Raw genomic sequence first — 26,035 nt, 5'->3', positions numbered from 1 at the left:
ATAAGTCATACCTTCATAAGCAATATTGGAGCATTTATATTTTTCTCCCTATCGAATGCCTCCAGAATTTGCCAACTCTTAATGAATATTACTTTCATGACAATATGTTTGTTTTCCTAAATCTAATAGGAATCTATTCTGTTTACAATAGCACCAGTTTCCAAACGTGGTTTTATTAACCAAGTCTTTGTCTGGAATGTCATAATCGAAGAGTCATGCCTGGACTCTGGATGTCACCAGAAAGCCTTAAAGAATTAAGATTGACTTTCAAAGCCAGTACGAGCCCCTTAGAGAAATGGCCTGGTGCCTACTTGGGCACGTGGTTCATGGCAGTCTTTCCAGGTTTAGGAACAAAAGTTGCTTTCCTGAAAGATGGCAAGGAAGGAACCTCCAGACATTTTGGTGTCCTCAAGAACTTGAGGAATCCACCCGAACTTGTAAGTACTTCAGACAAAGCCAGATGGCAACTGTGTGGCTTGGCTTTGCCCTGAATGGCTGACTAAAGCTCAGTCTGAAGGCTCCTTGTAAAATTCCAGCAAAGCAGATTTGAAAGAGCCTATATGATCAATTACTTTCCTTCTGATGTTCACGCAAATAATCAGGCCATATTGAAGCTGGACTTAAAGCATTGTCCTTGATAAAATGAGGGTGGTTTTAGGGAGAAAAAAATGTGTTTAATTGGAAATCAAAATGTCCAATTTTCACCCACAGATTGAATTAAATCCTAATTTTTCTAGTTTTCTTCCAAGCTAATGTTTCATTTTTTTTTTTTTTTGCTTTCATCCCTTGATTTGGAATTACTGAGAGCTACTGATGCAGTGTCAGCCACACAGAATTCACCTCCTACTCTGCCTCTCGCTGTTTGGGATTTTAAGGCCAATATCTGGTCCTGGTTTTCTTGGCTGACTCCTTGCCTAGGTGCTCTCACAGCTCTTCTCTTTATTGTCACTTTCGGGCCATGTCTCCTGAGATACCTTATGTCTTTCATCCAACAAAGCATCCAAGCTCTGGGACACTTCTTTTGCAAATGACCACCTGCTATAGCTCTCGTCTTTCGGTCTGTCCAGTTCCCCTCTCTCCCTCTTAATGACCCGGATCCACAGGCAGGGACAGACAACTCTATGCCCATAATCTGCAGGAAGCAGTTCCAGAAAAAGAGACCTTCGTTCCTACTCCCCAGAATCAGAACAAGTCCAGGTCATTATGAATAAATACATCTCAAAAACCAGAGGAAGGAATAATAAGACAAAAGCCACTTCCTCAGGCCCTCTTTCCCAGAGCTGGCTGGTCTCCATAAAGCAGGACTGACCCTAATTGTTTTATAAGCCTTTATCCTCAGGACTAGAAAATTACTAGAAGTGCCTAGAAGGCACAGAGGGCTCCAGGAATTTATAAAACAGGGAAATAGGACATACCAGACCACAACGACCAGACCAGATGCTGCACCCAAAGATAACAGCTGCTGCAGCCCAACCAAAACATCCTGCTCTGCATCCACCCCGTTACCTACCCCTCAGGGCTGGTGCCAGAGCGTATCTCCGAGTCTAGTCCTTTCCCTCTCTCTGCAAAGTAAAATAAAAACTCTTACCCCCTGTACTTTCTTCCCTTTGTGAATTCTTTCACAGCCTGCGCCACTGACCCTGCTAACATTGACCATAGCCTCTTGGTTCTTAACCCAGAGCTTCTTCCACTAAGCCATGCCACACTGCCATTCCTTGCGCTACTTAGCTTGAGGATGTAATTTTCTCCTCTTGTACAACTGAAAATAAATCTAAGACATTAATTTAGATATGAGGAAAATTAGAATTGGAATTGTTTGTAGATAAACAAAGGGGCCAAAATATTGGCCTCAAGGTAAAGAGAAGTACTTTGGGGTCCAGATTAACCTCCACTGGTGGGGCCCCCAGTAATTCTGTAAAATATGCTTCAAGACGTAGGTTAGGACACATTCTGCAGCTAGCAGAAACTGAAAATGAAACTTACCCGTAAGGTTTGCAGCCCTAAATGACCTTTCACTTTGCCTGAACTTACTCCGGTTGAGATCCTGTGTTTGCTAAAGGTTGGGGAGTACCAGGTTTGACCATAAACAGCCCTAAAAGTTGAGAGCACAGAGAAAACAGGCAGATGCAACTCCAGGTGTGCCAAGAAAGGAGGAGGAGCTTGGGGAACAGAGAACAAAAACAAATTTAGCCACCAATTTAAAGTACAGGGCTGGGATCCTGACTCCTCCAGCTCCTTCCTTCATTTCCTGCTCCCTAGCTGGGTGACAGCCACCGGACTAAAAGAACTGCAACGTCAGCGGTGATTTGAGAGAAAGACCACACCCACGGGAGCGGGGAGTCAGCTCTCGGGAGGAAAATCTTACTGGCATTGAGGAGGCTGGGAGCCAGCCCCTGGGCGCGGCCTGCAAGGGGGCCGGTGATCTCAGGAGGAAAGCGGGGGCAGGACCAGGCCAGAGCTGGTGCGCGCTCAGCAGCCAACCGCAGCCTCGGGAGCTCTCGCTGCGCCTCCACCCGGTGCGCCTTTCCTGGCCCGCGGACCCGCGCTGCGCTCGGTAGCTGCTATGTGTGCCGCCCAGATGTCACCACTGGCGCACATCTTCCGAGGGACGTTCGTCCACTCCACTTGGACCTGCCCTATGGAGGTGCTGAAGGATCACCTCCTGGGCGTGAACGACAGCGGCAAAGTAAGCGGACGCGGGGTTTGGCGCAGCCCGACGGGCGGGCGGGCTGGCGGACAGGTGAAGGAATCTCGCGCGGTGCCCTGCGAGCCCAGAGTTCACTCGGTGCACAGGGAGTGCCGCAGCTCCGGAGTTGAACTTGAGTGCCTGCCTGCTGGGAGGCTCCGGAAGAATTCTGGCGTTAGGTCCCTGGGTTGGCCTGGGGGTACCGTGCTGCCAGAGGCCGGGAGTCCCAGAGCAGGGAGCCATTGGTTCGACAGCCGTCCAGGCTGTCGTGGGAGAGGGAGCGAGGCTATACCCTTGCAAGTCTTGAGAGATCATTAATAGACTAGAACCTTGCGTCACTCATCTTTGCATATTTGGCGCCGGGCACGGTGCCTGGCACAGGCTAGGCACTACGTAAAATTATTGTGAAAGAAATAACAGGAGGATAAATTTGATCAGTGTTATTTAGTCTTTTACACTCGTAGAATAAGCAAAGTATTGATTTCACTCACATGATCATTCAACAGACAATATACTTACTAACAATGATTCAAACCACACAGCTGGTAATGTTAGAAAGGATAGTCTAAGAGAAATTACCGGCCCCACTCCCCTAACACCCATAGCCATTTGCATCGAAGCAAGCAGCTCCATTTTAAGGTGCAAAATGTCTTCTATGAGTGTGTCTTCTACACTTCCTTTTCCAAAATCAGGATTTCTATAAATGACACGGCTAACTTAATGTCTAATACTTACCATTCCATACTCATCCGTGGCAACTCGATAGAGTTGTGGCCATCAGTAGTGGCTCGGCCAGTGAAAGGCATTCGTTTCTAGAGGAAGAAAATAGAGACGGGGATGGGATGTTTTTGAGCTTTTCCCCACCAGTTTGGTTAGCAAAAGTACAGTTGTTGTGACTTGTCAGCCTGAAGCTACTATTCCTGAATAAAGATTCTTCGGAGTCAGTGACAGCTTTGAATTGTGACTCCTGCATTTGGGGATAACTAAACCCTGTTTTCCTGTTTTCTTTTGGTGCTTAAAAAAATACTGTTTGTGCATATTCAGGGAGCTTGCTATTATGTTTCCAAGATGATCAAACTCTCAGAGCTCCCGCAAATGGGGAGACCCCCATAAACTCCAAGACTGATGAATTATTGCCTGTGTACTTGACCCCCAAAGTTTGAGGGAACCCTTAGGCTCAAGGCAAGTCCTAAGAAGCAAAGGAACAGAGACTGCTAAACTGGGGAAAGATCAGAGGTGTTTGCCTAACCACAAGGAGCTGCTCAACTCAGGATTTTTTTTTTTAAGATTTTATTTATTTGTTTTTAGACAGGGGGGAGGGAGGGAGAAAGAAAGGGAGAGAAACATCAATGTGTGGTTGCCTCTTGCGTGCCCCCTTCTGGGGACCTGGCCCACCACCCATGCAAGTGTCCTGATTGGGAATCAAACCAGTGACCCTTTGCTTCGCAGGCCAGCGCTCAATCCACACCAGCTAGGGCTCAGGATTCTTTTTAAAAATGAATTTCCCATCTCCAGAATTTTAACTGATAGGATAGCAGCCAACAGAGTAAGTTTGAGGACTGGCTTTAACCAGTAGTGAAGAATAAAAGAAGTAATTTACCTAAAAAAATTACTTTTGCTAGGTGTGGTACAGAAGAAGAATAAAAGAGTATCCCGGATATGCAATTAGTAGTTGAGTCAGAAAGTCTATTCCTAACTGAGGAACATACTGAAGTAACAAATTTAGAAAAGTGTCATTCCCCCACAAGACAAAATTAACTAGGAATTGAATACAAAGGTGAGTTAATCAACTGGTTTTGATTTATGGTATAAAATGTCCCAATCACTGAATTGATAACTGTTTACTGCTCTGCTCCTAGGTGCAAAGCAATTCATTTCTAACTGTGTATAAAGGGAAGACATGTCATATATAAGTCAAGACTTGATAGCCCTCATTTTGAAAGTGGGAATGCCTTTAGAGTTGCTAAGATAAATATCTTATTTACTTAAACATTTTTAAGATTCTAAACAGAAAATTGTATCCTAATGAAATACGTATGAGGACTCATCATGATCTTTACATTTTTACTGAGCTCTGAAAGCTACTCTCAAATCTTGAGATGAATTAGAAATATCTAGTGATGCTTGTTAAAATGCTGGTTCCAGGGCATCATCCTCAGAGAATCTGAACCAATAGGCCTGGAGTGGGCCCCAGGAAGTGGTATTCCAACAAAGGTGCCAGGAGATTCCAACATAGGTAGTGGGTGGATTACATTTTGGGTAACAACAGTATGTAGGCTGCGTGATGGAACCAGTTGTGCGGGGTCTTGGGAGCTTAGTTCTCCACTTCAAGCTCAGGTCTGGGGTAGCATCTCAGAGAGAGGGGACATAATTTCCTTTGACCTTCTCCCTCTCCCTTCTAGACCTCATCTCTTATTTCATATAACTTTATTTATGCCCAGAGAAAGGTAATAACTCACTACTTGTGAGCCATTAATTAAAGGTCATTCAAAATAAGGTTAATTAAAATTAATTCTCTAGTCAACATTATATGATTGGACATTTTGAATTCAGAGTTAGTTTTTCTTGTCTGGGAAGCTCTTTGTTTCTTTGTCAATTTTAAATGATAGCCTCATTTTAGCCCATTGGGTAAAGTAAGCTTGGTTGTAGGTCCTTGCTTTTCATCACCTTGAATATTTCACACCCCTGGCTTCTAGACTGAAATGTTTCTGTTGAGTAATCAGATGCCAGTCTAATTGTTGCTCCCTTGTGTATAACTACCTGCTTTTCTCTTGCAGCTTTTAGGATTCTCTCCTTGTCTTGAAGCCTTGTTATTTTGATTATGATGTGTCTCAGTGTGGGCCTCTTTGGATTCAACTTGTTTGGGACTCTCTGAGCTTCCTCGACTTGTGTGACTTTTTCCTTCACCAGATTAGGGAAGATTTGCTCATGATTTCTTCAAATAGGTTCTTGATCCCTTCCTCACTCTCTTCTTCTGGAATTCCCATGAGGTGCATGTTGTTACATTTCATGTTGTCCAAAATGTTTCTTAAGCTTTCCTCTTATTTTTAAAATTCTTTTTTTCTTTTTTCTGTTCTCCCTGGGTATTTTTTCCTACTTGTCTTACAAAACACTGACTATATCCTCTGCTTTATCTAACCTACTATTTATTCCTTTCAGTGTAGTAGATTGAATTCTATATTACAATATAATATGATATTATATTATATTTCTGACTGGTCCTTTTTTTATGGTTTCTATGTCTTTTCTCATGCTGTTGAGTATCCTTATAATCATTACTCTAAACTCTCTGATAAATTGCTTGCCTTAATTTCATCTAATTCTTCTGAAGAGTTCTCTTGTTCTTTCATTTGGGGTCTGTTTCTTGGTCTTCCCATTTTGGCTGCTTCTTTGTGTTTTCCACCTTAGATGTTAAACTAATCAGCTGTTAAACCAATCAGTGGTTAATCTAATCAAGCTAAACTGTAATCCATAGTCAAGCTTAAGCACCACTGGGTGGGGCAGGGCAAATCCTGCAGGCAGGACTACTGCTTCCCCTCAGGCTGTTGCCACTTGGAGGGGAACCATCGTTCTCAGTCAGGCTCTGCCTGAGAAAGACGGTCTCTGCTGTATGGGAAATGACTCAGCACAGGGATCCTGGTGGCTGATCCTTCAGTTCTTTCCCAGGAGCCACCAGCCCCAGATTTTCCTTGAGTGTCTGTAGTCCACTCTGCCCTCCCTCTGCTGGAGTCCAGGGTAAGTGGCTGCAAATGAAATTTTGTGCATTGGATCTTTAAGGGGCTTTCTGTATCTCCAGCCATCTTTCCCTGGCAGACAGAAACCCTGCTGCTTTTCACAGCTGGATGTTATCTGGGTTTCTTTCTGGCTCTGGTGCTGTAGGCTGGGGAGGCCAGCTTGGGGCTTAGACCCCACACTTTTCAGGGCCCTCCCCTCCTCCCGGCTGCTGAAATATCCCTCTAGAACTTCAGCTGCCACTCAAGGGAGCCCAGTCAGCCTTCTCACGTCTCCTCACACTCTCTACCACTTATGTTGTTGCGAAGTTGTTTCTTACATCTGTCCATGGTTATAAGGCTTCTCTCCAGATAGTGTTCAGTTGGTTATTCTCGATGATTTCTCTACAATTTAGTTGTAGTTCCAGATTGGTCCTGGGAGGTAGTTAGTGTAGCTTCTACTTCTCCTCCACCATTTTGGATCTCCCCCAGCATTAGTTTTTCTGCTCAGGTGGTTGTGGCTTTTCAAAAGAAAGACCTCAGCATGTATAATTCATTTGCAGATATTTAATTAATCTTGAGACATTGTATGCTCAAATAGTACTAAATTGCTAGATCCTTTCCACATGCCACAGGGTCAGGTTGACTTTAAAGATATATCACGATGCCTTGGGCCTTTCAATGCACACTTCCATGGAGGCAAGAGCAGGAAGGGAATTATTTTGGAGATAATGTGCTGGGGTGGCAGGGAAAGTCTAATGGAGAAACAAATTTAGTCTTCACTGTTTATCTTCTCTGAGATCATGGGAGAAATACTTTACCTTTCTTTCTGAGCCTCAATTTTCTCATTTGTAGAATCAGGTTTCCTTTTCTAAATATTAAATGAAATAACATATGAAATGCCTGGCACTTAGTGGATGCTTAACACATACATGTTCATTCTGTCCCCTTCCTTTGCTCTGCCCCTAGCAAATTCTCTACCTATTGCTCATTGCAGCTATTTTGCATATTTCCATGTGGTGGCATCCATGCAGGACAACTGATGGAGGAGGAAGCCACAGGCTGGGATGAACTATGTGGGTAAAGGGGAGGTCACCAGACCTCAGCTGTGCAGCCTCATTGCTCATGTCATTGACCTGCTGGGTAGTTAGCATCAAGGTAGTTAGAGTTCAAAGTTCTAGAAGATATGACTGGAGAGGTAAGCAGGGCAAGTCTTGGAGGGCATAAGGAGTAGTGGGAGGGATTGTGTCATGACCAAATATTGCATTTTTTAAAAGATTACTTTAGCTAGGATGAAGAACGTGCTGGAGAGGTGTTGGTGCAGGCAAGGTGATTAGATAGAAGCCTGTTATGGTAGTTTAGGTGAAATAGGCCGTGGTTTAAAAGAGAAAAGCAGTGTAGTGTATCAATTAAGATATAAACTCTTAAGTGTGCTTCTTTCACAACCTCTCTGAATTTTACCAAGTTACTTGACAATTCTAGTTCTGCTTCCTCATGTATAAACTATTACTATAGTCTCCCTCATAAGGTTGTTGAAAGCATTAAATGAATTAATAACTGTAAAGTGTATAGATTAATGCCTTGCATGTGGCACATGCCCAATAACCATCAGCAGTTATCAGCAATGAAGATGGAGAGAGGTGGACAAAATTGGTAGCTATTTAGGTCAACTGGATTTGATGATAGGGTTGGAAAGGTGTTTGTGAATGTGTTAAATCATATGGTGGGATACAGATTGGCTGGTGATGGGAAAGCGTGATGAAGGAAGCCAAAGTTAAGTTGAACATTAAAGAATACATAGAACTTGGTTATTCAGAAATGGGTTAAATAGCTCTGGTGAAGGAAATGAGTCAATATTCTTTAATCCCCTAACCTGCTGGGACCTGAGACTGCATCACCATCTTGCTTTGCCAGGAGTTCTCACAGTGTAAATCACAAATCTGAGTGGTTCTGTATCATCCTTTCCTTATGCTTGGGCAGGTGAATACCCATCTTCCCATCAAGCTCAGGACCTTAGAATATCCTGTGAACTTGAAGAGGGAATTTGGGCTAAGCCTTCCCTTCTAAGTCTGCCAAATCAGAGATTTGCTTTCATTAGAAACATGTGTTCATGCCCAAGTATCATGTTATTATCTTGTAAATTCCTATTTTGTGGAAGGCAATTGTTTTGTTCCAAAGGCTCATGGCAGGAACTGTTGGTTACCCACTCAATAGCTGTAACACTGGCTTCCTTTTTAACACATCTGAATTTGATCTTCCTGTAATATACTTGGCTCGCAGATACATCCTGGTGTAAGCCAGTCTTGGTAATCATAATCCAGTTTGCTGGATACTTCTTTTCTCAGCTTCCGGGTAGCTCAGGATAGTTGATGATGACATTCTGACAGGCAGGAAGTCAGCTTAAGGCTTCTGGGAAATATTTCTCTCCCTAATCAGTGGACACAGATGTGGGAAGAGAGGTCCTTTCTTTTTTGGATGCTCTCACGTGAGGAGTGGAGCTGCTGCTGACACTGTTTGAGAAATGAAGAAAAAAATAGGAGGATTTCAGGGGCACTAACCTAGTCCCTCTCTGAACATCATTGAATAGTTACCTCTCCCTGGATCTGCCTACTCCTTTCAGACTTCTTTTGGGAGATAATGTACAATAATAACTTCATTATCAACACATCTGTTAATTGCAGCCCAGAGCACTGCTACTGGTTATCCTGCTTTTTCAAAGAATTATATTGTTTTTCAAAGGAATGCTGCCTTCCTTCTCTTTTCCCATTTCTATCTTCTCGTTATTGGCCACACCGGTCAGTGTCTTTTGAGGCACCCACATCAATAGTCAAACCCAGCCAATTTTCCTCTGGGATATCTTTTTGCATACCTCTTTCTGTTACCATTGGCTCTGTCCAGCCATTCATTGTCTCTTGCCTAAAATATTACAGGAGCCTCCTAACTGCTTTCTCTTCCCCATTCTAATGTCTCCTCCACATTACCGACAGTTTCTTTCTTGGAGCACAGGTACTATCATGTATCTCCTCTTTTGCATCCATGTGTGGCTCTCTATTGCCTCTACCATTCAAATGCCCAAGGAAGACATTCTAGGCATGACATTATTTGGCCCCAATCTGCTATTCTAATACTTCCTCCTGCTCCATCCTTCACTCTGATGAATGGGAGTAGGATTACCATGACCGGTTTTCTCCATGAGGGATTCATGAACCAAGGATTGTCCAACCATGCCAGTTTCTCACTGTTTCCCAGCACATCATGCCCTTTTATGCCTCCACTTTGTTGGTATCAATCTCTCAATAGATTGGAATAGTCCTCCCTTTTATTTTTTTATTAAAATAAATCATTTAAAAATATTTTATTGATTATGCTGTTACAATTGTCCCAATTTTTTACTCTTTGCCCCATCTGCCCAGTACCCCCCTTCCCTCCAGCAATCCCCCTGCCCCCCACTTAGTTCATGTCCATGGGTCATGCAAATAAATTCTTTGGCTTCTCCATTTCCTATACTATTCTTAATCTCCCCCTGTCTATTTTGTATCTACCAATTATGTTTCTTAATCCCTGCACATTTCCCCACATTCTCCCCCTTTCCCCTCCCAGCTGATAACTCTCCAAATGATCTCCATAACTATGATTCTATTCCTGTTCTGGTTGTTTGCTTAGTTTGGTTTTGTTTTTGTGATTCAGTTGTTGATAGTTGTGAATGTGTTGTCATTTTAATCTTCATAGTTTTGATCTTCTTTTTCTTAAGTAAGTCCCTTTCATGTTATAATGGCTTGGTGATGGTGAATTCCTTTAGCCTTACCTTGCCTGGGTAGCACTTTATCTGTCCTTCCATTCTAAATGATAGCTTTGCTGGACAGAGTAATCTTGGTTGTAGGTCCTTGCTTTTCATCACTTTGAATACTTCTTGCCAGTCCCTTCTTGCCTGCAAAGTTTCTTTTGAGAAATCAATTGATAGTCTTATGGGAACTCCTTTGTAGGTAATTCTCTTCTCTTGCTGCTTTTAAGATTCTTGATATTTAACCTTTGGCACTTTAATTATGATGTCTTTTGGTGTGGTCTTCTTTGGGTCAAACTTATTTGGGACTTTCTGAGCTACCTGGATTTTCTGAAAGTCTATTTCCTTTGCCAGATTGGGGAAGTTCTCCTTCATTATTTTTCAAATAAGTTTTCAAATCTTGCTCTTTCTTTTCTCCTTCTGGTACCCCTATGATTTGGATGTTGGTACATTTAAAGTTGTCTCAGAGGCTCCTAAGCCTCTCCTCATTTTTTTTTTTGAATTCTTCTGTCTTCTTCCTGTCTGATTGAATGTTTATTTCTTCCTTTTGTTCCAAATTATTTATTTTAATCCCAGCTTTCTTCCCTTCACTGTTTGTTCCCTGTATATTTTTCTATATTTCACTTAGTGTGTCCTTCATTTCTTCCTTTATTTTGTGGCTGTATTCAATGAGTTCTCTGAGTATCCTGATTACTGGTGTTTTGAACTCTTTATCTGATAGGGTGGCTATCTCTGTTTCCTTTCGTTCTTTTTCTGGGGTTTTGCTCTGTTCTTTCATTTGAGCTATATTTCTTTGCCACCTCAATTTGATGGCCTCCCTGTGTTTGTTTCTGTGTATTACGTAGAGCTGCTTTTACTCCCTTTCTTAGTAGCATGGCTTATGTAGAAAAGGCACCTGTAAATTGTGTGGGGCGGAGGCTTAGGTAATTGCTGGGGTGTGGGGGGGGGCAACTGCTTCACTGTTTTGTGGCTTTGTGAGGGTTGGTGCTCAGAAAAGGGAAAACACCCCTGCCTGGCTTCTGGAGGCCTGTCTGGCACTTGCCCTACTTCTAGTCACCTCACATACCTCCCATATGTGATTGGCGTCCTTCCAGCTGCTGTTGTGGGGTTTGTGTACATTCTAAGCTTGTGTGGATGCTTTGAGTGGTGAAAATATGGCAGTTTTTCTGCTGCTCAACTCCCACTGGTTTTTACAGCCAGAGGTAATGGGGGTTTATCTTCCTGGTGCTGGAACCCTGGGCTGTACAGTCTGGCTTGGCGCTGTGATAGCTCTCTCCCAAAGTGTCCCTCCCAATTTTTATCCACTGTATGTGAATGTGGGACTGTAAGTTCAGCTGCTGCTGCCTCTCTGCACCACACCGCCTTTCCCTACTGTCTTAGTGACTCTGCCCCTCCTACCTGTCTGGATGAATTGAGTTCTGTAATTCTTTGTTTCTCAGACTTCCATACAGCTATATTTTCTGAAAGTTCTGGGTGTTATTTGTTTTTGATATTTGGTTGTAATTCTTTCTATGGTTGCATGAGGAGGTGAAGTGTGGCTATTTACGCCTCCATATTGACCGGACGTCAGTCCTCCCTTTTATATCCCCTTTTCTAGTCCACCTACGCGAAAATGAAATCCTGTTCTTCAAGGCCCACTTCTGATGTTCCTTATTCCCAAAGGTTTCCCTGGCCATCATCCCCTGGTTGGACTAAATTACCCTTTGTTCTTCCATAAAATTTTGCATATATATCAAAACCAGTGTCCTCTTAGTGGTTAAAAGCATGGCTTCTAAAGTCTGAGTATGTGGATGCAAATCCCAATTCTGATACCCATTTGGATAAGTTTCCTAACATAGCTGAGACTCGGCATCCTCATTCAAAATGTGGACAATCATAGCACCCTGGAGAAGTTGTGAGGCAGATGAGATAGTGTGTGTAAAGCACACTCAGATTCTTCTTATCCTGTTTTTCTTTAATCCATTAATCCCCTTGCTCCCTGCTATGATTGTTGCGATGTCTGCATACAGACCTTTTGAGACAGCATGGATGGACCTGGACACTATTATGCTAAGTGAAATAAGCCAGCCAGAGAAAGACAAGTACCATATGATCTCACTTATATGTGGAATCCAGTGAACAAGATAAACTGATGAACAAAATAGAAACAGAAGCATGGATACATGGAACAGATGGACAGCGGTCAGGGATGGGGGGGCTGGATGAAAGAAGGTGAAGGGATTAACCAAAAAACATATGTGTATAACCCATGGACACAGGCATCAGTATGGTGATAGCCAGAGGGAAGAGGGTTGGGGGCTGGGTAGGGACAGGCAAAGGGTGAGGGAAAATGGGGACATCCATAATAGTGTCAACAATAAAAATAAAAGAAAATAAATGACATTATAAAAAATAGTAAATGACCTCAAAATGTTAAAACCTCAGATCATCGAATCTTATACCTCAAATAGGTCTATTTCACCTGTACCACATTCTTGTCCATCTTTTGTTTAAATGTTTTTAATGATTAATATACCAGAAATGTATTGATCTAATAATGTGACTTTTTTATTTCTAAAATGTTAAGAGTGTCAGTTTGAGCCATACTCTTAAAATAATTGGAAAGTCTAATAGCAGTCACTTTGAGACTTCTCTTTCCTTTCTTTCCCCTCTATAAGATTCCCAGAGCCTTTTATGATCAAACTGTTCATTCATTCCCAGATATTGATTCAGTATTTGTTATGTCCCAGGCCCTGTTCTTATTCTGGGGCTACAGCTTGTTCTTTGGGGACAAGACAAAGTTGCTATCCTCATGGAACTTTCAGTTTTGAAAAGGGATCTTTCATATGTGCAGGTCTTAAATAAAGATAACTCTTATCTCTAAGTCCATGGTCACTGTGGCTGCCCTGTCCTTTGTGGCCACATGATGCTGCACTTGGGTGCTGAGCCCAATCATCTGTCTGCCATCACTAGTCTATCCTGTCCAGGCTGGATATGGCCTTCACCAGGCAACTCAGGGGCAGCTCTACACCGCTATGCTCCCCTTGTTCAAGAACAACAATACAGAGCCCTGTGGTCACACTGGTCTTAATAGTTATCTTCCCCTCTAGAGGAGAACAATGTTTCATTCTTTCCTGGTGCATCCAAGTTACTAAGAGGACAAAGTACAAGATAAATTCTCAACTGGTCATTCAACTACAATGGCAACTTTTTATGAAGAATTCCATGGTATATTTAAATTATGGTCTAAATAGTTTGATCAGTTACAATATTAGTAGCACATCTCAAATTAAACAGTTGTGCATTAGATACTGTAAGATGAATAAAAAGGAAATAAATTTTTTATATAAGTCATCTTCTTGCACTGCATTTGGCTTCTTGCCTAATGACACTGGATTATAAACTTGTAGACAGGAGGCACATTGATGGTGATATTGGTCATATTAGCAGCTATAATAATATTGAACATTTATTGGACACTTGTTATGTGCTAAGTCCTGTGCTGAGTGCTTTGCAAAGCACAATTCTCCTGACTGCCTTATAAAATGAAACAGTTCTTATTTTATAGACGAGAAAACTGAGCTTCAGAGTGTTAATCTTAACCCTGAAATTAATATCTGATGACTATACCTCAAATGAATTTTCTTTTTCCTAAAACCATTGTGTAGCTCTTTGTTTTTAAATAGTCAAATAGCCAAGTTACAATAGCTTCCCTTACTAAACTTGTTAATACAGATTCAATCCCTAAGGTTAAAGATAAGGACAGATTTCTCTCTTTTGATACATTTTCTAAACTTGAGCAATAAATGTTGATCTTCTCCCAGAAGATCTTATTTCAGCACGACTTTGAGTTGTTTCCTACCTTCTTAAAAGCTGCAACCTTTTCCTTTGTGAAAACATCGTTAGTTGACCATATATCACATTAACTTATCAACTCTGAAGGATAAATTACCTTTAAATTTAACCTTTTTTAACTTTCACAGCATCTTTATTGATATCAAAATCGGTATGATGTTGATTTCTCTTTTTAATGTTTTCTTGTTTATGCTGTTACAATTGTCCCATTTTCCCCCTTCTCCCCCCACCTCCCCCACCCAGCCCATCCCTCACTGAGATCTGTTTTTCCAACCCTTTTGACTGTTGAAGTTGGTGCCTCTGCATGTGAAAAGCCAGTTTTTCAGATGAATTAGTGATTAATGCACTGTTACCTCAAGCTATTTCCCAGTGAATACCTATTGAGTCTTCCTGGCAAGGCCCTGTTGAGGTTGGCTTCACCTGGGTGGGACCTGTCTCTCCAGTCACAATGCTCTTTCTCTTCTCCACCTGTTAGTGTCTCTCCAGTCACAATGCTCTTTCTCTTCTCCACCTGTTAGTGATTTTTTTAAGACTATTTTGACAGAGTGAACCCTCCTCAGTAAACCTGACCTACTTGAAAATCCTTACTTGTTCACAAGCTATGTATTCATGAGTTAAAAAAAAAAAATCTTTGAAAGCTAAAGCCATTACAAGGTAATTCTAATGTAAAGTGAGTTCATCTAGGCTTACATATGATGTAGGAATTTTAAAACCCTGAGGTTCCCAAACAACTTAAACTGACAGAAAAATATATGGTATGACCATTCAGCCCCCTCTATACACATTTAAAACACATTTCTGGAAGTCCATGTTAAAACTAAAAACCTAAATAATACTTAAGCATTCATGATGTGGAGAAGAAGTTTTACCTTTCGCTTTATAACTTTTTCTTTTGTCTTGTTTTACTTCTATAATTTAACATAAAATTTGACCATTTGAAAGTATACAATTTAGTGTCATTTATTACATGAGCAATGTTGTGCAGCCATCACCACTACCTGGTTCCAAAATGTGCTTATCAACCCAAAGGAAAAGCCATTAACCATAAAGCAGTTACTCCCTATTCTTCCCCCCACCGCCATCCCTCAGCAACCACTCATTTGCTGTCTCTCTCTATGGATTCACCTATTCTGAATGTAGATCATATACATGGACATACACTATATGTGATCTTTTGTGCCTGTCTTTTTTCATTTAGCTTAATGTTTTTGAGGTTCACCCCTATTGTGGCATGCATGAGAACTCCATTCCTTGCTATGGCCGAGTAAAGGTCTATTCGTTGTACAGATATACCACATTTTATTTATCCATTCACTAATCGATGGACTTTTGCGTTGTTTCCACCCTTGCCTATTGTCAACAGTGCTGCTATGGACATCTGTGTGCAAGTTTTTAAAACTAATTTATTCTTTAAAATCTTTTTATGGCTCTTTATTGGTTAACTGTGGGATAAATCTAGGCTTGGCCTTGCTGGTTGCCCGGGCTTCTATACTGTTTATGCCTTTGTGCCTTTATCTCTGCTCCTCCTACACCTTTCATCTGCTGGATTAATACCTTTGAAGACCCATTAAATGCCATTTTCTCAATGAGATCATCACCGACATCGCCTCTGCCCTTCTGTTGACAGGCAGGGCTAAATGCGAGCTCCTTTGTGCCCCACTTTCTGCTTGGCACCTCTTTATCTCATGAGTCTTCCCGTGAACCTAACTTTGAAGGCAGGGGCTATGACTATCACTTATAGATCCACAATTCCTAGCCCATGGTAGGTACTCACATGAATACTTGTTAGATAAATGGCGCTCGGATGGTTTTTACCACAAGATAACCAGGTTGGAAAAATTCACATTTGGAGCCAGCAAAATGTACAGCCAGCTAAAAATATCTTCCAAATAACCAATTATTAGAATAAGAACTCTGGGTTTTTCTAATAGGGATCTTAATGGAACTATTTGGCCACTGGGAGCTGTTAATTAGTTTCATGTCCTCGTGAATAATTAAGAGCCCTGGAAGAGTAGATTTTAACTGGAACTCTGAGACCTCATAAAGTTCTCCAGTGCCTTTATCGTGGACAAGGTCAGGATCTGGAATGATGTAGATTATAAAGGCCTGCTTACTCCCTTTGGTTTTTATATTATTGTTTGTTACGTTTTCACATCTCCATAAAATGGTAATTTACTTAAAATGTTGTTTGTAAATTGTCACTTGTAATTTTCAGTCCTGGAACACGGTAGAGCCTCCATAAACAATAGCTCTTATCATCCATCTCCCGCCCCTCACAGTACTTGGTGCGGTAGCCCGAAATTGGCATTCAGTAAATGATTCTGAATTGAAGAATAAACAGAATGGACTGCCGTGCTCTGTATGCTATTGCTTTTGGGGCACAGGTAGTCCTGGCAGAGTAGACATGAAATAGTTAACATTCTCAGCTGGTTGAGGCCAATATGTGTGAGGGTGCAACACAAGAAGTTACATTGTCAAGGTCTTCAACAGGTAGGGCAGATTTTTCCCTTGGTGTTATTTAACCTGGGAGTTGTTTCCCTCCTGCCATTTGTAGGGTGGTCTCATGTATGTCCTAATCCTTTTTTGAAGTGCAAAACACAGAAGCCACTCCAGGTCCTTAGCCTGGTGGGGCCTTGTGAATGTCCTTAAGCTTCAGCATGGTGTGGACTGACTAGCCTTGTGTAACTAGTGTGCTTGGAGTTCATAGGAAATGATAAGAGCTGATAAGGACCAATGACTTCCAGGGGTTAGCAATAAATGGTGAGCAAAAGAGGTGCAGGTCCTGCCTTATTTTCACTCAGAGTCAGTAATCAAATAAGCATTGTATGTATATAGTTTCTAAAAAGGAAAAATGCAAAGTGCTATGGAAGCGTGAAACCAGAGGACATGGCTTATCTTTTTTTAATTTGTATTTTTTACTTATTTTTTAACTTTCTTTAGAGAGAGGGGAAGGGAGGAAGAAAGAGGGGGTAAGAAACATCAATGTGAGAGAGAAACACGGAATGGTTGCCTTCCATACTTGCCCCAACCTGGGAGCAAACCCGCAACCCGGAATGTGCTCTGGCTGGGATTCAAACCGGTAACCTTTTGGTATGTGGGATGATATTCAAACAGTTGAGCCACACTGGCCAGAGCTGAACTTGGCTTATTTTGAGGAGATAAATACTATTGGGTTGGCCAAAAAGTTCATTTTTTCTCCTTAAAGTGGCTCTCATAGCACTTAATTATCTTTAACTTCATTCTAAACAATTTTGTTAGATTGTATTGTGACAGCTCTCATATCAGTGTGCATTCATAAAGTTTATCAAAACTGGTGAATTTTTGTGTAATCACTTTAATATTGAAGATGGAAGAAAATAAGCAAAATTTTCGGCATATTATGCCTTAGTATTTCAATAAAGGTAAAACACAACTGAAATGCAAAAAAAAAAAAGATCTGTGCAGTGTATGGTGAAGGTGCTGTGACTGATTGAACATATCAAAAGTGGTTTGCAAAGTTTCATGCTGGAGATTTCTCTCTGGACAATGCTCCATGGTTGGGTCGACAAGCTGAAGTTGATAGTGATCAAAATGAGGCATTAATTAAGAATAATCAGCATTCTACCACATGGAAGATAGTTGACATACTCAAAATATTCAAATCAATCACATTATTGGTGAAAATGAGTCTTTTATTTTATGGAAAAATCCATATGACTTTTTGGCCAGCCCAGTATTTGAGTTGAGTCTGATGGATAAATGGGAGTTGACTAGGCAGAGAAGGATAGGAGAAAGGCTGGCAAAGACCCAGAAATAAGGAGGAACTAGGAACAGGTGTGGGATATTGCAGAGGATAGAGGAGGAGAGGGTTGCAGAAATACATAAAGCCAAAGAGCTAATCGTTGGCCATATCAGTGTCTTTGCCAGCCTTTCTCTTTATCCTAAGGGTGATGGGAAGCTGATGAAGGATGTCTGACAGATCAGACTTGCATTAAAAAAAAAAAAGAGCAGTAATTGTAGAGTGGAGAACAGATCGGAGAAGGGCAAGAGTAGTTGCTGAAGGAGATGAGTTAGCAGGTAATTATGGTGGACCACCAAAGAGATAGGTAGAGGGTGGTAGAGTTGGAGAGGAGTAAATCTGTGAATCAACAGGAAGGCAAAAAGCAGTGGGATTTCGTGAGCAGGTGAATGTGGAGGGAGAAGAACAAGATGGTTATTGGGGCTTATACAACTGGGTGGATGTGGTGGCCATCACTGAGTTAGAGAACAGAGGAAGAGGTCCACACAGGTAGGGCAGACCCAGAGGTCTGTTTTCGCCGTGCTGAGTTGAGGTGACCTGGTGCTATACACATGGAGAGGTCAAGTAGGTGTCAGCTTGCAGGTCTGGAGCTCAGAGGAGATATCTGAGAGGGAGATATAAAATGTGGAGTAAGGGTTGAGAAGAGAACAGAAACTAGGTTAACTCCAGTGGTTGAATTTGGAATAAAAGAGGATGAGTAGGGTGTGAAGGGCAACCCAAAGGTCATAGGAGGGTGGTGTCACAGGAAGCACAAGGTGGAGAGACTTCAAAGATGGAGGGAGTAGAGCAGATGTCACATGTTACTGAGGAGTAAAAGTAAGAGAAATAATACTAGAAAAATGCCTAATGGATTTAGCAAACCTGAGATTATTGTTCACATTAGGAAGGCTTATGCTGTTGAGAGAGGGCGGCAATCGTCTTGGTGTGGGTTTTAGAATGGGAAGAAGATAAGGATAGGCAGAGAGTGACCACCAACCCTTGAGATAATAAATATGTAATGTTTTTATTTATCATATGAATACTAGTGTGCCTTCAAGAGTAATAAAATACAAATAACTTACTTATATTTTATTTCCCCAATTAAGTTATTGAGGACTTTAATACAAATGTTGCACTGTGGTAAAAGCTACTTAAGCCTGCTGGTATCGCCCATTTGCAAATACTTGCGGAAGCCAAAGCACTGGCAACCTAGATGGGCCGCAGTTAGAATTAGTTGGCAGCAATCTTAAAAATCATTTTATATCTTATCTCAGGAGTATAATTTAGCGTCTCAGTGCACTGGAAATCTTGGCATTTAGTCAGAGTGAAACTATCAAACAGGAAAGACAAAAATTTTCAATAAATTTGAGACTTTTGAAATTAAGACAAGTAAAACCAGGTAAGATAATAGGACCTGATGTTTTCTGTATACACAAATGCAGTTTCGCTCTAGCGAATTATTTTTGGACTTCTTCCTTCTCTGAGGGACTTGAAAAAACCTCACCCCTCCGTCCTTGCTAGAAAAGCAACATGTAAGTGAGTCACATTCAGAAGAGAACCACACCTCTTATATGTATGAATGGAGGCCTGTACAATCATTCTTTGTTTTTTTTTTTAGACTAGCCAGACAAGTAGAAAGAAGAAAAACAAGAAGACTAATTCTAGATATGCCTTTGGAATTAGAATAAATCTATAAGTATAATTGAGACAGGATTGGATACATCAAAAATGCCAAATCACTGGGTAGATAGAGTGAGAAGACAGTAAAAAGATGTGGGAAGGAAATGATGTGACAATTATGGCAATAGAACCACATATTGACTTACGTGTTTTCATGTCTTCGGGCTTCTCGTCTTTTTATTCCCATCCCGAGTACCCCTACCCCTTTTTCTCCCCGATATACACTGTATCCATCGCCTCCTCCGCAAGAAAAGCCAACCCAACTTCTCTCCTCCTCACTAGAAATGTTCTTTCTTCTCTGGGTTTTCCCAGCTTAGCCTGTGATACCAATTTGCTTTAGAAACATGTCACCATGCATTGTCCTCAATTTCCTATATGCATGGAAATTTTATTTCCCCAGCTGGAAAATAAACTCTGCAGAGGCAAGGATTCTCTCTTACCCATTTATTTGAATCCTTAGCAGTTTAATGGCATATGATGTACATTTAAACAACATATACTGCCCTGAGTTATCAGTGGAAATGCATCACTGAACATGACAAGAGGTAGGCCAAGAGGCATGTTTTTTTCATTGTTGTTTTTGTGTTTTTTTTTTTTTTACATTTACTAACTCTCTGTTTTTATGGAAACAATTGAAGACAAGTGCAGGCATCATGAGTTTCTTCAGCTTGCATCTGCTAGGTTAAGGGTACTTTCCTACATAACCACAGTACCATTATCACGCTTTAGAAAATTCACAATAACTTCCCAATGTCCTCTAATGAGCTGTAATTCATGTTCAGATTTTCTCAATTGTCCCTAACATGTCTTTTGAGCTTAAAATAAAAAACCCAGACAAACGGAATCCAATCAAGGTTCATGAATTTGTTGTTATGCTTCTTTTGTCTTTTTAAATTTAGAAGTCCCTGCTTTTGGAGTGTGTATGTTCCAAGAAGCATATTTTAAGCAAGCTCCTGCCAAATCTTGTGATTTCTCCTCCCAGCCTCTGTATGCAATGATTTGATTGGTGTGCATCCCGTCACAGGCCCTTGGCACACACAGCTGTGACTTTAACAGATGACCCTGGAATATGCTTGCAGTTTTGTGGACGTGGATGTGGGCATGCTGATGTCAGAAGTCTGAAATCAGTTCCACTGGGCCCCAAATCAAGGTGCTAGTGGAGCCCTGCTCCCTCTGGAAGTTGTAAGGGAGTATCTGTTTCCTCGCCTTTTCCAGTTTCTAAAGCTTCATTCCCTGCATCCTTGGTCCCTCCATCTTCAAAGCCAGCAGCACAGCCTCTTACGTCAGTGGTCATGTCGCCTTTTTTCCCTGTCAAATCTCCCTCTACTAAGGACACTTGTGATTACATTAGGGCCCACCCAGGTAATCCAAGATAATCTCCCCCATCAAGACCCTTAATTTAGCCACATTTGCAAAGTGTCTTTTGCCATGTAAGGTAACATTCACCAGGTCCAAGGATTAGGAACTGGGTATTCTTGGTGGCCATTATTCAGCATACCACATTACTATGGACAAATACATGCAAACAGTGCCAAAGAAGTGGCTGACCCTTCAGCTGAATTCTTAAATAGTGGGTGGGAGTGAGCGTCCATGTCCTTACCTCCTAGTCCTGTCTTTCTGACTTTACCTCTTACCATTCCTTTCCTGGCTCGTTTCCCCCTTCCAGACTCTGTCAGCTGCAAACCCCAGACTTCCCCAAATGGCCCTTCTCACCCCATATTCTCTTCCCCAGATTATGTCAGCCTTTGACTGGGGGTTGATGTTCACCTCGGCACAGATGATTCCAATCTCCATCGCCAGATCTGGCCACCCAAGAGCTCCAGTCCTGTGCCCACCCCAGCTGTTGGGCAGCTCTATCTGCACGTCCTGCTCCCCCACCACCATCTCTCCTCCACTCCTCCAAACCAACATCTCCTTTGGCTTCCATAGTTCTGTCCTGTTGTCCTCATTCTCTCATTAACATGCTTAGTGTTCATACACAGCCTCAACTGTTCCCTCCAGGCCCAGTGTACTACCAAGTTGTGTGGGCCCTTCTCTAACATTCTGCCCACATGACACTCGTCTCTCTGCCCCCCCTACACTGACCATTGCCTCCACCCAGAGGAGTCATTCAGAGGGTTCACTAAGGGTTCTGTCTCTCAACTCTCTTCCCAGCATACCTTACAATCATTGCTCCACTTATTTTCCTATGTGACTCTTGCTTAAAACTTTTAGAGAATAAATTATAAACCCTTTACTGTGACACTTTAAGATTCTCTAGAGTTCAGGCCCTACATTACCCTTATTTATTCATTCATCAAATGTTATCAGGTATTTCTCATGTGCTAAGACTATGGCAGGCTATGGAAGCATGACAGTAAGTAAAAATAGACACCCTTGTAGAATTTGCCTCCTGATAGTAGAGACAGATATGAATAAAATAATAATTATGAGTACATGTGAAATTGCAGCTATAATAAAACAATAGCTCAGAATTACATAATGCCTGTGATGTGCCTGGCCCTATTCTGAGCTTTTTACACACACTGTGTCATTTAATCCTTACAACATGTTCATCACTATTATCCCCATTTTATAGAAAATAGACACAGAGAGTTTTAGTAACTTGCCCAAATTCACACAACCAGAAATGATTTAAGCCAGGCAGCCTGGTTCCAGGTTTTGTGCATTTAACACAATGTATTACCATAAAGAAGGGGTGACTGGTGTTTTGAGAATTATCATCTGGGGGTGGAAGCATGAATGGGGGTGAGGATGGGAAATTTGAGCTAGTCAGGAAAGGCTTCCTAAGGAAGGACTGAAATAAGCTACACTGAAATACGAAAGATGAGTTGGGGCTAACTGTGTGAGGTGAAAGGAAGGGTGCTCCATGCTGAGAGAAGCTTGTGTGTAAAGAAAGGCCCAGTGGTGGGGAGAGGAAGGTGCTCACTGGGTCGGAAATGGGACCAGAGTGGCGCAGCAGAGAGAGCAAGGGAGAGGGAAGCACAAGGCATGGGATTAGGCTGAGATGGGATTAGCCTGGTGAGGCAGGTAGGTGCAGGCCACTGTGGACCCCGTAGACCAGGTTACAAACTTTTTTCTTTATCCTGAATTCACTGGGAAACCATCGAAATTTTAAGCAGGAGGTGAGAAAAAGATGTGACAAAGTTTTCTGGATTGTGCCCTGAATTAATGTTGTCTCATTCTCTCAAACAGGGACCCTGGATAGGGACTAGTTTGGGCAGTAAGATCATGGACTCTGTTTTGGACGTGTTGGCTTTGGAGTGTCTTGTGAGAAATACAAATGAGCTGTTAAGGAAAATGTCAGATATATAGATTTGGAGTTCATTAGAAATCTGGGCTGAACCTTCAAGTTTGGGTGAGCAAGTGGTGCCATAATTGAAGGAAATGGTTCTTTCACGTATGGAAGCTGAAAGGGCTCAGCTCTCATTTCATTGACGATTTGCAACTGAGTGATGAACTTGTAAAAGGACTTCTTTCCTGCTAAAGAGATCTTTAAGAGTCGTTTGTGAGATCTGTGTTAATCTGCAGCAGATCTGAATGTGGGATGATAATGCCAGAGTGGGAGGAACTATCTTTGGAGTCCTCCTCTCCTTTTTACAGCAGAATACCGTTGGGTAATCATTTAGTCTTCAATTACAGGGACCAGTTTTTGGGAATTGTGGTTTGAGTCTATTAAAAGGAAACTGGCAAAAAAAAAAAAAAAAAAAGCTGTTTGAGCAGGCTTCTTGAGATTGCAATGTACCCTCAGTGTTCAGATCAAAATGGATTATATTTGCTAGCTGTTGCTGCATAATAAATTACCCTAAAACTTAGGGTCAGAAATCAACAGTTTGTTATCATTACAGTTTCTTTGGGTCAGGGACTCAGGAGCAGTTTAGCTGAGTGGCTCAGGATCTCTGGTGAGATAAGATCATCTCACCAAGATGTTGGCCAGGACTGCAGTCATCTGAAGGCTTGATGGGGGCTGAAGGACCCACCTACAGCACTCGGGTTCATCCACGTGACTGTAAGCTGGTACTCACTGGTGTTGACAGCAATCTTTGGTTTCTCCCCATGAGAACTTCTCCCAGGGCTGCTTGACTGCCCTCGTGGTGTGACTGGGGGCTTCTCCCAGAATAATAATCTAAGAGTGAAGGAGCCAGGTGGAAGGTATTCTTCTAAACTAGCCTTAGAAGTCACATTGCATTGTGAAAACTTCATTCCAAGCATGTCACTATGTTTGGCCCACCTCAAGGTTTGGGGAGGGAACTAGATTCCATGTTTTGAAGAGAGGAGCGTCAGAGAATCTGTGGACATAGTTTAGAGCTACTACATTGATGTTTGGCATCAGCTGTGGGTGGAGCCTCCCCTCTCACCCTGAGTAGGAATTAATTTCTGTTACAGCATCCCTGACAGATGGTCAGTCAGCCTCTGCTGGCTCTTCCAACTCTGAGGAGTTCACTATGTTGTGAGTCACTGAGTCCCATTTATATCAATTTTTAGAAGCTTCTTTTATTCATGAAATTGAAAATTCTATTGCTGAATATTCCATTATGGAAGCTAGTTCCGCTACTCTAGAATGGCTCTTTTATGTGATGGCTTTTCCATCATTTGCAATGACCTCTTTCTTCTTTAAACAAAATAATGTAAATGCTATTCAGAATTTCCCCTGAAGTTTTAAAAAAATATTTTATTTATTTTCAGATAGAGGGGAGGGGAGAAGAAGAAAGGGAGGAAAACATCGATTGGTTGCCTCTCACCAACCCCCAGCTAGGGACCCACCTGCACCCCAGGGATGTGCCTTGACTGGGAATCGAACTGGTGACCTTTTGGTTTGCAGGCCAGTGACCAATCCACTGAGCCACACCAGCCAGGGCTCCTCTCAAGTTTTGATTTTAGGATTTTTCACATTTTGGTCACCTTCCTGTAAAACATTTCAATTCAGTGCACCTCTCCACGACTAAAAATCAGCAACTAGTTCTATAACCCAAGCTGAGTCTAGAAGGACATGACGAAGCAGTCCTCCCTGTGCACGACAGCGCAGGACTGGAAAGAAGTGACTGTGAAAACTGAAATCATGCAAGGTACAGGTAAACTTTGGAGAAATTACAGGTTTGGTTCCAGACCGCCACGATAAAGTGAGTATTCCAATACAGGAAATTGTAACCCTTCTGCTGGTAGAAAGTCTTGCCTTCAGTGTGTCAAAAATGAAACATCTGTGAAGCCCGACCAAGGGAAATGCAATAAAATGAGGTATACTTGTAATCTAAAGAATCAACATGGAAATTGTGATGAATCTGAAACCTTTAAAAACTTCTGTTAAAATGTTTAAATTTATCTTTCAAATCTAAATACATGGAGAAATGAAAAATAATGTAACTAGTATTCATTTTTAGTACACTGTAATTTAAAACATTAGAAACAGAGAATTGAAGTGCTTTATTTCTTTATTTAAAAAACTTAAAAGTAGTTTGAACAGTGCTTGCCTTTTTCTTTTCATCATGTAACATAATATGGAGCGAGCATCTTTTGTTTGCCTTGGCAGAGTGTCATCCTGCTTTGTAAATTTGAATCCGTTTCTAACAGATTGTCCTTTGAACTCTCAGCATTGTGAAACATCTCTGAGATATTTCTTCGAGAGCTCCTCTAGTGGGCTTTTTGCTGGTGTCACTATCTTCAACCACTGTTGTCATCTGTGTCAATAAGTTCACGTTGGCTAAGCTGCTCTGGCTACAGATGTTGTGTCTTGAACGGTGGCGATGTCAATATTTCATGGTCAACTCTTCCGTAACTCCATCTATGTTAGACTCAGTTTTCACTTCTTGTGTTACCACTTTTCATGTTTTTGCTGTACTTTCCTCTTTGTTAAGCAATCCACTCTTTTGGTTATTCATTTTTGTAAAATGCCCCATGAGTTTACTGCTGGGAGGCAAGGGGGCAGCGCGGCTACAGGCTTTGCTGTGTATGTGTGAGCTGAGTAACAGAAGCCCAGTGAACAGTTACCGCAGACTTTGGAAGAAGTGACGTGATTGGTCCCTGATCACTACATGCATTATGAATGAGGTGACTTGACTGAAGAGCTAGAAGCCAAGTTCGTACTTTGTGCGGTCACTCTAAGTTAATAGGCCATGGTAACTGATATTTGAACCGTGTTGTTAAGGGACTGGAGTTATTTAACTGAACTGTAGCATTTGAAATTTATGTATGTCAGAACCATGCAAAACAAGGGCTCCTGTATTTCTAAAATTTTGACCTTAGTTAGAATCTGTCCAATGGACAACTATTCCACACCATTAATTTATAGAGTCTCATATATCTCCCTTTTTTAAAAAGTGTATTTTTTAAAAATCCTCATCTAAGGATATGTTTTTATTGATTTTGGAGAGTGAGAGGAAGGGAGAGAAAGCGAGAGAGACAAACATTGATGTGTAAACATTGATTGGTTATCTCCTACACAAGCCCTGATTGGGCTTTGAACCTGCAACATAGGAATGTGCTCTGACCAGGAATCGAACTCATGACACTTAGGTGTAGGGGACAGTGCTCCAACCAACTGAGCCACCTGGCTCATAAATCTTTCTTTACCTCATACATTTAATTTTTCT

General features: G+C 41.7%; 1 protein-coding gene across 1 annotated transcript in view; it reads left to right on the top strand.

Moving 5' to 3' along the window:
* The first annotated feature begins 2,099 nt into the window (after positions 1-2,099).
* Positions 2,100-26,035, top strand: part of GDA (guanine deaminase) — a 74,298-nt gene continuing 50,362 nt past the window's right edge. Inside the window, exon 1 of the mRNA XM_024555475.4 lies at positions 2,100-2,686. Coding sequence (XP_024411243.2) covers positions 2,564-2,686 — 123 coding nt within the window. The 5' untranslated portion in view covers positions 2,100-2,563. The remainder of the gene's footprint in view (positions 2,687-26,035) is intronic.

This window comes from Desmodus rotundus, chromosome 1 (assembly GCF_022682495.2).
Source record: "Desmodus rotundus isolate HL8 chromosome 1, HLdesRot8A.1, whole genome shotgun sequence".
NCBI lineage: Eukaryota > Metazoa > Chordata > Mammalia > Chiroptera > Phyllostomidae > Desmodus > Desmodus rotundus.
The sequence above is the reverse complement of the archived record's forward strand: the minus strand, read 5'-3'. Positions and strand labels throughout refer to the sequence as shown.